This window comes from Otolemur garnettii, unplaced genomic scaffold (genome assembly GCF_000181295.1).
Source record: "Otolemur garnettii isolate 467f Iridium unplaced genomic scaffold, OtoGar3 scaffold00005, whole genome shotgun sequence".
Taxonomy (NCBI): domain Eukaryota; kingdom Metazoa; phylum Chordata; class Mammalia; order Primates; family Galagidae; genus Otolemur; species Otolemur garnettii.
This window is the reverse complement of record NW_003852400.1, coordinates 3,109,390-3,126,438: the sequence shown is the minus strand read 5'-3', so window position 1 is coordinate 3,126,438 and position 17,049 is coordinate 3,109,390. Positions and strand designations below refer to the sequence as shown.

The 17,049-nt window shown below is 46.7% G+C and overlaps 1 protein-coding gene across 1 annotated transcript in view; it reads right to left on the bottom strand.

Annotated features, from left to right (window-relative positions):
- Positions 1–17,049, bottom strand: part of ATXN7L1 (ataxin 7 like 1) — a 250,202-nt gene that overhangs the window by 24,064 nt on the left and 209,089 nt on the right. The window contains exons 5-7 of the mRNA XM_012812466.1: positions 11,078–11,361; positions 7,749–7,831; positions 6,630–6,886 (exon numbers count right to left, since the gene is read on the bottom strand). Of these exons, the coding sequence (XP_012667920.1) occupies positions 6,630–6,886; positions 7,749–7,831; positions 11,078–11,361 (624 nt within the window). The remainder of the gene's footprint in view (positions 1–6,629; positions 6,887–7,748; positions 7,832–11,077; positions 11,362–17,049) is intronic.

Genomic DNA, 17,049 nt, shown 5'->3' with positions numbered 1-17,049 from the left:
TTTGTTGCAGTTGTCATTGTCGTTTAGCTGGCCCAGGCTGGTTCAAACCCGCCAACTTTGGTGTATGTGGCTGGCACTGTAACTACTGTGCTACAGGTGCAGAGCTGTTCTCTGCTATTTAGATCTGAACATTCTGACATAAGCATGAATAAGAGATTTTAACATTTTCAGAAGAATGTGGCTCCAGAAGTGTTAACTGCCAGGAAAGAGGCTGAGCAGCTGGGCACCTGGACCAAACTAGAGCTGCAGAAGTCTTAGGTGAGGTAGGACTGAATATAGTGGGAGAGTGGAAAGTCTTAATATACGGCAGTGGGACCTGCAGGTCAGCTCACCACTGCTCCTGCCAGGACACCCGCCTTCCCTCTCCAGTCAACTTCCTAATGAGAGCTTACTCTTCAGAGTAAGTGAACTGGAGAGATTCCAGACCTGGGGCCACCAGGGTGGGAGCAAGGCCCAGGCTGGAAGCAGCCTAACTGTGGGCCTATGTCATCCAGGGCCTGGGGCAACCAGGGTGGGAGCAAGGCCCAGGCTGGAAGCAGCCTAACTGTGGGCCTGCGTCATCCAGGGCTCCCTGAATGCTTACTTCCAGGCAGGATTACCAGGCAGGATTCTTCCCCTGAGAAACTGAACAGCCTTCCAGAGAAGTGGCTGCCAAATCTTACTTTTGGGAAGCCTCAAACAAAAGGCTGATTGGTGAGCAGATGAATTTTGGTTGTCAGTCCTACAGACTCTGAGCCAGCCTGTGAGAGCCTCTCTTCTAAATATGAACGGCTGGGAACATCCAACACTCCTGGAGTGTCTCCAGCATGAGATGGACCAACCAGATATCACAGATACAAACACATAAATGAAACACACCTGGGAAACAAAGATATTGGAGGAAAGAGGGAAAAAACCCTATCTTCAAAGATATTATCCATGAAAAACTCAAGGAACTTATAGAATATTATAAGAAAAATCAGATAAAGAGAACCAGATCCTAAAAAATAAAAAAGTATCATAATTAACTACTGAAGATTATGTTTTGAAGGTAAAGTCGGAGAAGTCAAAGAAAGTATCTTTAAAAATATATAAAAGACATGGGGTCTTGCTCTGTTGCCCAGGCTGGAGTGCAATGGTGTGATCATAGCTCACTGCAGCCTCAAACCTCCTGCCTCAGCTTCCCACACAGCTGGGATTACAGTTAAAGAACAAAGAGATCAGCAGAGATACATTGTTGAATCACTGGATCAACAGAGAGATAAGTGGGTGGTGTCTGTGGCTCAGTGAGTAGGGTGCTGGCCTTATATACCGATGGTTCGAACCCAACCTCGGCCAAATTTCAACAACAACAACATCAACAACAACAAAATATCTGGGCATTGTGGCAGGTGTCTGTAGTCCCAGCTACTGGGGAAGCTGAGGCAAGAGAATCACCTAAGCCCAAGAGCTGGAAGTTGCTGTGAGCTGTGACACCATAGCACTCTACTGAGGGCGACATAGTGAGACCCTATCTTTAAAGAAAAGAAAAACAACAAAAAAACCAGAGATACAAGTGTTGAATCACTACACCTGGCTCAAAGTAAATCTTTTAGACAGTAGGACAAGAAGGTTAAGAGACGATAGGAGAAATGAGGCAAGAGAACTGAAAGATCAGAGCAGAAGTCCAACTACCAGGAGGTCAAAGAGAGAATAAAGACAATAACAGGGAGAGACTTATCCAAGATGTAACACAGGAAAATACCCCAGAAGAAGATAGGAGGTATTTCTGGACTGAATGGATCTACTACATGGAATACCCAATACAATGAATGAAAAATAAGCTCCACCAAGACTGATCACTGTGAATGTTCAGAGCCCCAGGCTCCAGAGAAAAACATTGGTTGTGTGCAAAGAAATAGAAATCAGAAAGACATAAACTTATTGATAAAAACTTTCCATGCTAAAAGTGAATGGAAAAAATGTCTTCAAAATTCTGTAAGGAAATGACTTTCAATTCAGTTATATACTTAAAGAGATTATCAATTAAGTGTGCAAATAGAATAAAAACAATGTCAAAACTGACCTCTCAGGCATCTTTTCACAGGGAAGCTAATGGAGGAGATACTCCATCCAAATAAGGGTACAAACTCAGAAAGAGGAAGGCCCTGGGACCAGGAAACAGGGGCCAGCACAGGTAAGGGGACGTTCCAGGACGGCAGGAACTACCGCTCTCATTCTTGGTACTATTTGACTTTTGAACTGTGTGCCTATATTACTCTGATAAAAAAAAATAGTTTAATTAAGAAAAAAAAAACATTGGAACAATCAGTAGTAAGTCCAGTTGCCAGATAAAAGAGGGAAGGAGGGGTGGGGCCTGTGGCTCAAAGGAATAGGGATAGGGAGCTGGCCCCATATACAGGAGGTGGCAGGTTCAAACCCAGCCCCAGCCCAAAACTATAAAAAATAAATAAATAAATAAATAAAGAGAGTAGGAGATGAGTGGAAAGGATTCCTGGAAACTGTGTGCTAGGCAGAATCAGCTTGGAGGGCAAAGAGAGAGCCAAGAACACAGGACTGTGGGCACCCGCCCTGTATGCTGAGAGGAGGCGCCCGAATCCTGTCCTTTTTGGGCTTGTTTGCCCAAGGAGACATGCAGCCTCCTGGAAATGGAGTGGATCATTTCCCCCACCCCCTACCCTGCTCTGACTTGACTTCCAGGGTGAAACCTAGTCTATGTCTCAGGATAATGAGGGTCTGGTGAGGAGTGAAGGGGAATGGGGCAAACAGTCACGAGAAAGTGTTGGTGGAGTCCCTGGAGTCTGCAGTCACCATCCACTCCCTCCCCCTCAACACTACATCACACGTCCCCTCTCTGCTTGCCACTCTGCTCTAAAGACAAAATCTACGAGGACGGGTCCCTGCTCACTTCCACTCAGAACACAGAGAAAGGCCCACCCCCGCTTCTGATGAAACATAGCATTGCTGTCTGTGCGCTCCGGGGAAGAAGGCCGAAGCCAGGGGACCCCCGCTGGGTCCTTACTACACACCAGGCACGCCAGGCAGTTTCTTATCCCAGCTGCCCCACTGCCTTGCGTGTGTGAAACGATACCTTTCTCAGATGAGGACACGGGTTGCCAAGCAAAGAAATGAGGCTTTTCTTGTGCCTATCTGCTTCACCTCAAAGGTATGCCCACCACAGATTGAGAAACAGATACAGGAAAAGCACAGGGACAGACACAGGTTAAGGAGAGGGCTGGCTTGTGGCATGGCGGTCACTCTCGCTTCATGAGTCAAGAATAGGGACTGCTTCGACTGCGGGCTCATCCTGCCCTTTGTCCGGAGCTAGGACCTTCTTTGCCTCACTCTACACACCCTTGCTGGTGCAACAGTCACCAGATTTTGCCCTTTCATACTTTAGATTGGCTGTGTGAGTATTTACGAGGCAGACAGGAGTGTGCCCTATGTTGTCGGCACTGGCTTCCACAGCCTACCTTTCCTCCGTCTCCACGAGGGCTACAGCCTGGCTTGTTAGAGCCCAGCTCCACCCTCTGCCCTCATGCCCCCTTGCAACAGGGTCCTGAAGGGTCTTGCTGGGCTAGTCGTCCACTGCCCTTGGGCTCTTTGGAGCAAGCAATGTGTTCCCTTAGAGCTGGAGGCAAAGAAACAGAGTATATGAGCATATCATTCAAGGGCCCCCAGGTTGGGGACAGAGGCACAGAAGGCAGGTGTACGGAAGTCGGAGAGCCCCGAGGCCTTCAGTTACTCACAGTGCTTCCCCACTGCATCCCCCCACCACCTCCTAACTGTCCCATTAACTGAGTGCATGTTATGTGCTTGTTCCTTTCTCCGGTAACTGTCATCAGTTCCATTTTACAGATGAGCGATCTGAGACTAGAGCGGCTAGGAACCATGACCAGCCTTACCTAGGTAGCAGGCACGGAGTTGAGGTTTCCATTTCAAATCCTGCTCCATCCCTTGTTGCCTAACTCATAACTTTTTAAATTCTAGACCTAAGTTCCTTTTTTAGCAATCCCTGACACAAGAATGAGCTGCAATTCAAGAATATGAGAACTAAAATATTTTCAAGGTTACCAAAAAGATATGTAAGAAATAAATTCACATATGTTAGCATTTCCTATAAAGGGAATTCACAACTGGGAGGAGATTACGATAATTCCATTCATGTGTGATAGGTTGTTTTTTTTTTTGCCCATTGCAGAGAAATATGTCTATTTTATATGTCATTAATATGAGCAAATAAATTTTTTGTAAGTTTTTTGCAATGAAAACATTAGTCTCCGATCACACCTTTTCAATCTCTGATTGCAGGGGATTTCACCTAAACTTAAAACAAGTCCAAAAGGACATTTTCACCACACTAACTTTGGAAAAGAGTTTACCCTTGAGTTATCTGGTGCCTACCTCAACCTTGAAAAGTGTCCTCAAAAATGGTTCTGTCACCAGGATTTGCCTTTACCTCCCCCCTTCCCGTCCAGAGACATTCTTTTTGCTGATTAACCTCACTCCTCTCTTTTTTCTCTCCCCTATAAGAACACTTTGTATGTCTCCAAAGATGAACATTCTCCTGAAAATTAAACCAAAAAGGAACAGACAGAGCAGATCCTTAACGCTCTGGTTTTTTTTTTTTTTAATGGCTGCTCCCTTGTGTCTATGTTAAGCCAGGTACCACTGCCTGAGTGAGAAATGCCTCCATCAGTCAAAAATCAATGGAGAAATGTATAATAAAAGAGGGCTTTCAAACCAGGTTTCCTGGAGGGAGTTCTTGGGGAATCCAAGGTGATCCTTTGGAGGGTGAAGAGGGACAGTGCTCTGGGTACAGGCGTGTGATGAGAAAAGGGCTGAACTGGCTTCAGGTGGAGGCAGGTCTGCTTTCCTGCTGGGTACCATGCAAGGTTGTGTTGGAATGAAAATGTTTGACAGCTACAAAGAAGTTCGAAAGCCACTGTATATAGAATGAAGCCTCTCCCACAGGTTTGGAATACAATTGTCTCCTCAACTCTAAGGGTAATATTCTTGTCCTTAACCAAAACCTGTAGTACAGTGAAAAGTAATTATAAATGATTTTTTTCTTTTTTTGAGACAGAGTCTTACTCTGTCATCCTGGGTAGAGTGCCCTGGTGTCATAGCTCACAGCAACCTCAAACTCTTGGGCTCAAGCAATTCTCTTGCCTTGGCGTCCCAAGTAGCTGGGAATACAAGTGCCTGCCATAACACCGGGCTATTTTTTCTTTTAAGTAGAGATGGGGTCTTACACTGGCTGAGGCTGGTTGCAAACTCCTGAGCTCAAGCAATCCATCTGCCTTGGCCTTCTAGAGTGCTAGGATTACAGGCACTGTACCCGTCCCTTATAAAATGGTCTTACAAAGTGAGGGTTGGCAAGGTAAATGGCTTATCAAGGATGGGAATAACGTGACAAGGGTTATGATGATGGAAGTGCTGGGGGTGGCAATTCCATCTGATGCCACCCTCCTGAATGTCTCAGGCAGAGCTTGGCCACCACCACAGAGGGACTCTGGTTCTCAAACTGGGTCAGGCTTACACCAACATGGAAGACACAAGGGTGAGCCTGGTACATCAGGGACAGGTGACATCAAAATAGTTGGCTTTGCTTTAAAAATCAACTCCCTCCCCCTTCTTTTATAACTATGGTCTCTTAAAGCCTACTTGCTTGCTGGATAACTACACTTTGAAATTCACATTGTGTATGTAAAAAAACATCAGATAATACCATCATCTGCACTTCTCATGGAGTATTATTATTGTTTCCTTTTCATAAAAATCATGGATGTTTGAGACTTATTTTCTAAACTCAAAATTCTTGAAAAGCAGAGTCTAGTTTCATTTGTCTCTTTGCCCCTGCCTGAAGGGTACCTGACACAGAACCCCATTTATGGAGCAGGTACTCAAGCAGTATTTTTGAATAAATGATTCCCTGTCCCATTATCTGAAAATCAGTCTACTGTCCATCAAAACGGACATGCATGGACGTTAAATTACTATTAATACAACTAGGTTTTAATTCTATCTTGTCCTTTCTGTCCAGGATCACCCAATAAAAGCCTACACAGGTGGCTCATAAGAGCAGCTTTCTTGCAGTGGAAAGCCAAGTAAAGACAAACAGCTTCTGCTATGCCCATTTCCCCTTCATCCTCCTGGATCACAGGAGAGTTGTGGAAACAATGCACAAAATGCCGTGTCAAATGGGCTGGCATGGCCCGATGAGCTCCCAAGGTATGTTGCCCACCCCAACACTCAGGTTCCCCACTCTGTTCCAGGAACCTCCAACAGATGTAAAAACCCAGAAGTCACCTGGTGGCTGATGTGCCACCCTTCCAGGTATTTATTTCCAGCTCACAATTGCTCTGTAAAAATACACACTGTGTGATCTGAGGTTTGCTCGTCTGCTCTGAAGACTGCTGCTGACAGTGATGTCAGTGATGGTGACAGCGTGGACAGCAGTAAAGTCTGCTGGACGTGCTGTGGCTGGCACAGTATCTTATTTAAACTTCATTGCTGCCTCGTGAGACAGTCAGGCAGGCGGTAAGCGTTATGACTTCCACTTAACACAGGATTGGACTGCACACCACACACTCAACAAGGTAAACTGACCGAGGACTCCTGGCTTCTGTCACCACGGAGGTACTTACCTGGGAAGTACAGAGTTAGGTGGCCTGGATTTTGCAGGGGATGCAACTTTCGGTTCTGGGCCAGAGCCCCCTGAAGATCCTGGCAGAGAATCCTGTGCCGGCCCGGATGGGTTTGGAAGTATTTCCCTTGCAGAAGTCAGGAGATGCTCTTTATCTTTAACTTCTTTTTCCCGGGACTTGGCTTTGTGTTCTGCCAGGAGGAGGTCAAATTGCTTTTTCCGGCCTGGGACTGCCCTCCGATGGCTTAGCGAATGTGTCTAAGGAGAAGAGAGATGAAAAGCACAGCCTCTTTGATCAGCACATAAACCTGCTTCCCCAGGCCCTCCATTTCAGAAAAAGCAATTCATGGGAATTTAGAGGTGCTTGAAAAAGTCAACTTCAAGGCAACAGCTCCTGCTCTGTGGCTAGGAAGAGGCAGAGACCACACGAACGCAACCATGCCCTACGCTCCTGGTGTTCAGAAGCCAAAGCTTCCTCCAAAAAATGGCATAGGATGAAGAGCTTCAGCGCAGAACCCATGAAAACCTCTCTGATGAAAGGTAACTGCGAGGGAATGCTAGAGTTAATCCAGGTGCAGGTGGGAGGCTCGATTCGGCCCAGACAAACAGAGCCACCAAGCAGAGAGGGCCATAGCCTCGATCCCAAGAAGCACTAGCAGTTCAGTATGAAATATGGGGCTTTGGGCTACCCAATGGCGGCTGCCTTGGGTCAGCTGTTCCCCTGGCCACCCCGGTGTGGCTGGATCAGGGGCGCGGCATATCATCCTCCCCTCCAGGGCTGCCTTTCAGGGCGCCGCCGCCGCTGCCGCTGCTCCTGCATACATTAAAACGTAGCAGGCTTTAGAACCGCCTGTGAGTGCCTATAAATACAATTTACTGTCTGGCCTCACAAGTAACAGGGGAAGCCTAGTTTTTTTTTTTTTTTTTCCTTCTTAAAAAGCCAGCCAGCTTGAGGCAGGCACTCTGCTACCATGGACGAGAAGAAAGCATTTCCCTTACAAAGAACAGCTGGGGGTCATGTCGAGGTTCCACACCCTGCCGTGTGCAGAGAGTGGCATGCAAACATTTCGACAAAGGCCCCAGTGAGAGCAGGAAGTATTTTTTATGGAAAGAGAAATACCTTGCAGGTGAGGGATCTTGTGCAAGGTTTCTTTGTCTCGGGATCCAATACTCCACAGTGTTTATTTGGGTCAAATTCTCTCTCTGGTTTAAGAAACAAACAAAAAATATAAGAAAAAAGGAGACTAAATAGGATTTGGCATTAAGACTACATTTAAAAAAAAATGCACATTTGCACCAACAAGTGAGACATTGTCAGGCAATCTGTTTTTTGTTTTTCGTTTTTTCAACCGGCTGCTAAAATGCTTCAAGAACCGCTGGGGGGAAGGGGGGAGATGACGCTCCCCTCTGAACCCAGAGTTCCACCAGGCTGGCCAGCTTCGGTAGGGATGCCAAAGGCAGCACAGGGTGCAGGGGATAGGGTGGGAGCAGGCACTGGAAGGGAAGGGAAGAGCCGTGCTGCTCTTAATGCTTTATTTCACTCGAAATGGTTCCACAGGTCCTTGGCATTTGGCATTGCTGGCTACAGACCAGGGAGAGCCACTTTTCCTGGGCTGCCCCAAGAGTGCACATACTCTCACCCCCAGCCCCTGCCTTCCTGCTAGTTTTAGCCATTTAAGTGGGAGATTATTCCTCCACATGTCAGTGCGACCTGACCTGCCTCTCTCACGCTTTACAAAGCCCTCAGCACAGGCCTTCCATGCAGCCTTGCTGACCAGAAAAATCATCGACCTGATTTAGAAGCATTCTGCCAGTGTCACAGGCAGGGGCAGGGGGGGAAGTCTGGGGGTGTGCCTGCAAGGTGCAGAGAGGGCAGGGCCTGCACTCCACCTGGGGACAAGCCAGGGCAGCCCTCCCCTCTTGGGCCGTGCAGGGAGGCCAGGCTCTCCCCAGGTCCTGCCTTTCAGCTCCAGTGAAAGTTATTTCTAAGGAATCTGTTCTTTCTATGCCCATCTTGGATCTTTTATCCTTTCCGGGATGACAGCAATGCTGTCCTCACTGGAAAAATGAGGGGACATAGAGACAATCTATTAAGAATCCTTTAGGCTTTAAAGTTCCACCTCTCAGAGGGCCTGTGTGGTTTCTGGAAGGCACCAAGCAGATGCCAGAGTCCTGTCGAGCAGGACTGACACAGCTCTCTTGGGCATTGCGGGTGGTGGGGGTGGTGGTGTTTGGGGGCAGTGTTGATACTGGTGGGGGAATTCAGAAACTTGAGGTATGTCCTTACCAGCTCTGAATGGCTGTAAACTCAAAAGGTTACCTAGCTGGAAAACTGTCAGAAATTGGTGGAATAAACTCTGAGCATATAAACCAGTGTGTTCTGTTTTCAAAAGAAGGTCTGGGGTTCATGGAGAGGTTGCAAAGATGGTGTTGATGATGTGTGCAAGAATGCCACTCTTATCCCCAAGATTCCCTGGCTGGCTAGCAAAATGTTCTCCTCCCCTTTTTGCTTTTGTCTGCCATTTTTAATTTTTAAACTTCACTTTTATTTTTTTTTGATTTTTAATTTTTGTTTTTTTTTTGAGATAAAGTCTCACTATGTCACCCTTGATAGAGTGCTGTGGCGTCACAGCTCATAGCAACCTCTAACTCTTGGGCTCAAGCCATTCTCTTGCCTCAGCCTCCCAATTAGCTAGGACTACAGGAGCCCCCCACAACACCCAGCTATTTTGTTGTTGCAGTTGTCATTGTTGTTTAGCTGGCCCAGGCCAGGTTCGAACCTGCCTACTTCAGTGTATGTGGTTGGTGCCCTAACCACTGAGCTATAGGCGCCTAGCCTTAAACTTCACTTTTAAGAAAAGAAAACTGCTAAGTCTGGAGACACTCTTGTTCTCTGAGTTTCTCTCTGCCCTGTGAGAAGTGGGTGCGTGGGCACCAGACCCCAGGTTGCCTGGTGTGGCACCTTTCCCTTGGTCTGTCAGGATCAGGCCGAAACCCAGACCCACACTTCATGTTGGTCTGGAGCTGAGCAGGCTGGGGGAGGAGCTGGCTGACAAATGTGAAAGCGAGGAAGAGACAAGCAAAAGACCCCATGAGACAAGACAACCCGCAAAATGCAAAAACAATAAGCAGGAAGGAAAAAAAGAAACCCAAACAACTTCAGACTGGGGTAAAGGCTGGAAGCCAAGGTCATGCTTATGCTTCAACAAGGAGCCCTTGGTTGTGTCCAGGTTACTGGTTTTCCAGGGATGTTGCTGCCCCCTCTGCAGGGTGAAAGCGAACTTTCCATTCTGGAAGAGAGCCAGGAGTTGGGGGCTCCAGCCCATAAAGTGATGCCCCACAAGGTTCAAAGAGAGCACCTGGGTCTACCTGCCAGTGGGTGGCCAGCACATGAGAAATCCGCAGAGCATAAAACCTACTTCATTTGAATGATCTGGGGCTGAGGTACTTTTAAGACATATTTTTTTAAGAATTATTGATGAAAGATAGAAAAACCATAAATACAGATAAATGAGAAGTAGAAAATAAAAATTACCCACAGTCCCTTGGGTGCCTAAAAATCATGCTTACACCAGAAGATAGTTTCTCTCTCATAGAGTAGCGTGCACTGAATTTTATTTTTTCTGGCCATCACTGGATAGGGCCCACAATGTGTGAAGAAGTTATGGAGTTTATAGCTTCTTCTCATCTTTCGGAGAAAACAAAACTGCCAGGTTTAGTTCTACAACAGATCCAAAGCAAACATCATCCACTTGGGGGCCTCTAACAGGAATGCATCACCTCAAAAAATGGCCATGAGTGCTCTTCCAGACACCCCAAGTGCCTACTCAGACAACCAGGGAGGAGACCAAAGAGACCCCCCAACACCCCATCTGCTTTGCCAGCCCTAGGGTTCCAGATGGGAAGGCCAACCTGATTATGGGGGAGAGGCAGCTGTAGCCCCAAACACATGATCAACCTGGAAACCCACAGACTCAAGGACGAAGGCTGTCCCTATGCATCACTGTTGCTGACAGGCCTGCCCTTAGCATGCCTTGAGCCACCGTGAGATACCCCTGTGGGTTGTCCAACTTCGCAGCAGGGCTGCCTCTACGGCAGCCCGGGGTAGTTCAGCCTGTCAGCAGGATCTGAGCGCACAGAACCACCTGCTTTTAAGATCCCTGGAATCTACAGACTGTAGGTCCATGCAGAGCATCCTGCTTCCCAGGTCGCTAGGGTGACTCCTGTTAGGCATTGTACTGAGAGAGGGACTTCGTCTGCTGTGGGAATGAGACACCAGGTTCTAAAGCCTTGTATCTTTAGGTGGGGGTTCTGTTTGCAGGTAAACTCCAAGTTGCCCTTAAAACGAAACAGAATTGCTTAATTATAAGAACACGTCACTCCTTCTTTCCAGATGTGACTCCCTTTCCGTCTAATCACGAGGCAGACCCTGTTGACACTGACACATACCTGAAAGTCTCCTGTAAGGCTTGTTGCTGTTTTTGGTGCCATTTTGGTGTTTCTTGTCTATGGTAGCAGACAGAATTCCTTTGCCATTTAAGATCTTCTCTGGTGAAGGTGGCACCGACTTGGACATCAGGACAGGCTTAATTAAAGGAGGGGTGGGGACGGCAGAGGACGGGGTGGAGGAGGCGGCAACTGCAGCAGTGGTTGGAGAGTTCATTTTGATATTGGCACCATCTGCCTTCACTAGGTTAGGGATTTTCTCTAAACTGACTACAGGAACCGGTACGCTGAAAAATAAATGAACAAACAGACACACAATTGCCTTCTTTGATACAACTGGTCTGCTGAGGAGCCATACCTGCATGTCATTATCAGAACACTTCCTTATCACTTATTTATATCCCTTCTACAAGCAAGCAGCATGATTCCAGTTTTGAAGGGAGAGAGCTTTGTGTCTTGGAAAGGACCAACAGGGGGTGCGAGGCTGGCACAGTGCCAGGGGTGGCATCAGAGCTGACTGATTACCTCCTGCGCTGGGCTGTCCCCACAGATCCTACAGCTCCCCCCTTCCCAGGCCCTAGACACTGGCCGTCTCCGACAAAGCACCTTGGGCAGGACAAGGTGCCTGCCGCGAAGCTCAGGAAGACGTGCCATGGGCCCCCGAAGACAGTGTGCCACTGCTGAATCACGTCCCCTCCCCCCCTGCTCAGCCAGTCCCCCAGCCCTGCGATCAGGCCTGACATCTGCTCAGCTCCGGAGCGCTGACAGGATCACACCACAAGGAGGCATGGCTCCGGGCCAGCCTGCCGCACTGCATGCTGTCGGACGGCTTCTGGATCACTCTCGTATCCTGGGGATGGGCTCAAATTGAGTGAACCGCCATGTAGCATTATCCAATATTCCATTTTAGGCAGCTAGTTATGTAAATAGGCAATTCTCAAGGCTGGCAGGTGAGAGGATGAATTTTAAGAAGGCAGAGCACAAAGGTGTGCATTCACTCTTCAGAATCTGTCACCTTAGCCCCTTCCCTGCTATTCCTCCTGAAACGAATATGCGTTTGATTTCTGCTGTTCTTTAATGCTGGGGGTGGGGGGCTGTGGAGGACTCTGTCTCAGGGTTTTAAAGGATGAGATGAAGAAGCTTTGCTCTGGCCCCTGAGCTGGACCCCCTTTCCTCCTGGCAGGAGGGTAGAATGCTAACCCCTTGGCTCCCCAATCATCTTTGCACTGAGAGTGGAGCCTACTTAGCTTTTTGAATGCCAGAGGATCTAGAATGTAGCTTTTATATGACTGCAGACAATACAGGGCATGAAAAGGGGACTGTTTTTGGCAAGGGAAGAATCTTATCTATCAACATGGCTGGCTCTCCAAACTCTAAGATTCATTCACAGATCATTTCTTTGATCAATTTTTCTTGAAATTATCTTAGCAACCCTTCAGCCCTACCCCTTTTATGACTTTGAAACAGGATCACAGATGTCAGTTACAGATCTCTGCCAGGGAAAAGGCCACAGAGAGGAGGAGCAGATTGTGGTGGACATCACCGACTTCTTCCTTTGACCACGTGCCTTCTTGGCTTGGGGAAAGGTGGTGTGGGTCTGGAATGGTGGTTTTCAGTAACACACCATGTCATTGCCAGTTCTGTCCTTGATCAGAGTGTCTCAGTCACTGAGGGAGAACTGAACTGCTCCGACTTTATATTTAATGGCAATCCTCAGAGCACTCCCATAAAATGGTACAAGAAACCCTTGGAGACTGAGCAACTAAGAAGCTATGCAAATATTACCTGGTGAAATTAGTGTTGCACTTCTGATTTCTTCCAAATGATAAAAAATGTAAAACTATGTAACACAGAATGCTTTCAGGCTCATTCCTTCACAAGTGATAGAAATCAGGATCTTGCAATGATATTTGTACACCCATGTTCATAGCAGCATCTTTTGCAATAGCCAAGAAGAGGAAGCAATGCAAGGGTCCATCAGCAGATGAATGGATAAGCAAAATGTGGCATTATTCAGCTTTAAAAAGAAAGGAAATTCTGACACGTGGATAAACCTTGAAGACATTACAATAAGTGAAATAAGCCAGTCACAAAAAGACAAAGACTGTACAATTTTACTTACATGAGATACCTTGAGTAGTCAAATTCATAGAGACAGAAAGTAGAACAGCAGTTGCCAGAGGTTGGGGGGAAGGGAGAATAGGCAATTGTTAAATGAGTATAGAGTTTCAGTTTTGCAAGATGAAAAAAAGTTCTGATATTGCTGTATATGCTTAACACCACTGAACTGTACATTAAAAATTGCTAAGATGATAAATTTTATGTGTATTTTACATTACTTTTTTTAATGTACCAACTAAAAATAATGCAAATTACAAAACTCTTACAACCTAAATTATACTTCAATAAACCTGACTTTAAAAATACATAGTATAATAACCTGCTCAAAAAACTTTTATTGATTTAATTTCTCACCCTTGTTCTGATCTGTTGACTTTTATTTCTTTACAAAAAGAAAATCAAACTTCAAGTGTTACTATAAACACGTGGATTACTAGCCAGGCAAGAAGGTGCTCTAGTACCTGATATATTTCTTTGTGAAGCCAAGTTAGTTCAAGAATTGAAATTAGGACTTTCCTCTTTCAGATGTAGGCTTTGTTGCATGAGCTGGTATGAGTAAACATGGGGCCTCCAGTTCCCATGCAAAATGCCCAGGGTATGCATTGAGTATGTATGACTTTGGCAGACAAAGACATGATGTCTGAGACAGAAAAGTCCAGAGCAATTGTTAAAACTGAAATAAGACTGCAAACCAAGCCAAGCAGGGGAGGGGGGAGAGAGAGAAAGAGGAAAACCACTCCGCAAATGCTCACAGTACAGTTTGCATTTCTCCTCATGTCAATGTCCGGCTCCAGATGTGCTCCTTAAGGCAGACACTGGAGCACAAGTGCACTAGGTCTCAACATTTGGAACGGTGCCAGTTGACCCATGTCTTTGGTCATGTTTCTTCCCAACTGTGTATAACTGAGCTTGAGCCAGGCCACCTAATGTGGGTGACTAATTTGGAATTTTTTCCACTACTAACAAGTATGGCCTGTTCATATCCTGCACAACTCAGCTGCATGTGGAATCAGAGCCCACCAGAAACAGGAAAGATACCCTGATGCTTAGTGTTCTGGAATGAAGAAGGGGAGCGGGTGGGGGAGAAAGTCTGACCAAGAATATTTCAAAGATTCCAAAGACCAGGTAAGTTGGTAAAGTGCTAAACTCCTGAATAAAGGTCCCTGATGCCAGGTAAGTGGGTGGCATGTATCTTGGCAGGAGGAGGAGCAGGGAGACTGAGTTCTTTTGAGTGGGAACATTCTAAGGGTGTTCATTAGCTAGTGGAGAGGGGGTAAAGACACAGGGTAGGAGAACCTGGGAGCTGCCCCTGATATCTTATTCTTTGGTGTTGCTTCTCTCCTTCAAAAGTGTCCTCTCTAAGGTAACCTGCCTTTGGCCTGGACAGAGACGCAGGCAGCTCAATGATAGTAGGAAGGGCCAACTGCATCCCCAGAGGATGGGAAGACGAGGAGGGGGGAAGAGAGAGAAAGAGGAAAACCACAGCTATCTGACCCTCCTCCCTCCGGGATAAATGCAGCCACAGGTCTGTCCAATTGTCTCCCATCTTCACTACAACTGGCAGCAGCCCAGAGATCCGAAACTGATAAGCAAAGGAGGAAACAATTCGAGATCCAATCCTTTTTAAGCAAAAAGATATGGCTGCCACAAAACCTATTAATTCTCTTCTGAATCTTGTGAAAAAACAAACAAAGAACCCGTTAAGAGCCTTGTGCCCCCACATCAATTCTACATGGACCCCTGTCTAAGTCTGTGCTCCGGGACGGTGCGGGCGCGGGGAAGCATCACCTCCAAATTTTCTCCTGTTTCTCCCACTGACCCCTGTGTACTCCCCTCACTTCCTTTGCCATCACCTTCCCCAGCCAGGAAAGTGCCCCAGCCATAGGCAGGTAAGGGCCCCTTCTAGGTGGCTGTGGACCCTGAATGACAGGTTTAACTTTTCTATTTGGAAAGAAGCCAAGATTCTGACCCTGGCTTTCACAGCCCCAGCCTCTCCCATCTTCTCTGTGTCTAAGTGCCTTAACTCAAACACCTCCGTGTGCAGCGAGGAGCTGCGAGGGGGCGGTTACTTGGCAGTATCCAGATGACTGACACAGCAATTCATTATTCTGGTTGCTCAGGTGATAAGCTAGCCTGACGGGTTACCCCTGAGGTTAGCCAAAGCACTATAAAGTTCCTTCCCTTCAGACTTAAGGGACACATTTACACACTTCCCAAAGTCTGGCAATTACTTGCATTTATCAGCTAGCTCTTGCCCTTTCTTTGGGAGGCAGTGTTTGGAAGGGAAAGGTAAGTCCCCATTCTTCCCCTGCTGCTTTCATAGGCCTGTTTTGTTCTCTTGGGATGAACTCTTTCAGGGAGCCCAGGACTACAGCTTGTCCCCTGCTGCATCTAATATACAAGGAGTAGTTGTCTCAGATGGGATCCCAATGCCAGGACCCTTCTCCCTATCCCCTGCTGCATGCTGGTGAGGTCTACCTTCTGCTTCCTTCGCGCTGCTTTGGCTGCCCATCTTCTTCCTGTGTGCTTGGCCTGTCTGAATTTATCTTTCTAGATCCTCTGCATTTAAGAAAAATTGTTTTCTTGGCATCAAAAGCCTTCCCTCCCTGCCCAGTGATGTCTGCAAAAGAGCAGAGGTGGAGAATCATGACAGTGCCGTTGTGAATACCACCAACGTGCCCAGGGCTAGCTGCCCTCCTGCCAGCTATGGTTTCCTGGTGATCAGGATCTAATCTTTTGTCAACAGATATGCCTTAAGAGAACGGTTCAGAAAGTCTTTAGGTCTGCAGAAATTATTGCCAGCCCTTCTTCACTTACCAGAGCGGGGTAAAGATGGATCTGACAGGCAGGAGCCTGAAGACATATGGTATTTGTGCTGTGGGTTATGTGTCTGACGAGAGTTCTCAGCTGTCTGATTTCTTCCACTGATTCCTTCGACAAAAGCCCATGTGCCTATTCTACTGGCCTGGCAGAATTCTGAGACTCTCTCTCTGGTTCACTGGCACATCCTTGGTAGGGCCATCTCACGAAGACTCTTGCCTTCCAAGCAGTGAGAGCATTAAGTCACCCCAAATAAAAAGGAATTTACCTTCTTTTAAAATGTCCTCTGAGTATTCTGTTTGGCTCTCTTGGGTGCATTTTGGTGGCTGTTGTAAGGAAATTATTCATATCAAATCCAAATTCTTTAACTTGAAGAAACACTTGGGACATTCTGAAAGGTTGGGAGTTGGACCACCACTAAGATCAGGGTAAACAACAGAGCCACAAAGTCCTACCATAGTATGATAGGTACAGTAGGTATTACATAAACCCTGACAAGAGAATAAATGGTATTTTTTTAATCTGGAAAAATATTGGGAAAACTTTCAGAAAGCCAACTGGTAAACATCTTTGGCAAATACAACATAGGGTATTTAACCACAAAGCACAGTAAATAAGAAAATCTGCCAGATTAATCTAATATTATTCTGTGGCTGAGTGTCAGGCCTGGTGGTCAGAAAGGAAGCACAGAGTAAAATCCCTCCTGGCCTTTGCATAACTTTGGATTCTCTCCCACATAACACACCCTCAGTAAACTGGGGAAATGTGGTCAGACCACACAACCATAGGGAGAGGTGAGCGGTCCTGGCAGCAAAGGCCAAAAAAAAAAAAAAAAAAATGGTTAGCAGAGCCTCGTTCTAGCCCAGAGTGGTACCAAACAGAGCTCGGAAGGGGTCCACTGTGGGTCAAGAAGGTTATAGCATCTTCATCAGTGACTTGGACAACTTGCCAAGACCCCGTTTCTCAATTAGGTGAAGAGGTGATTAACTGCTGAGAAGAATAATGTGGAATTTTCCCTGAGCCAGTGGGGGGGG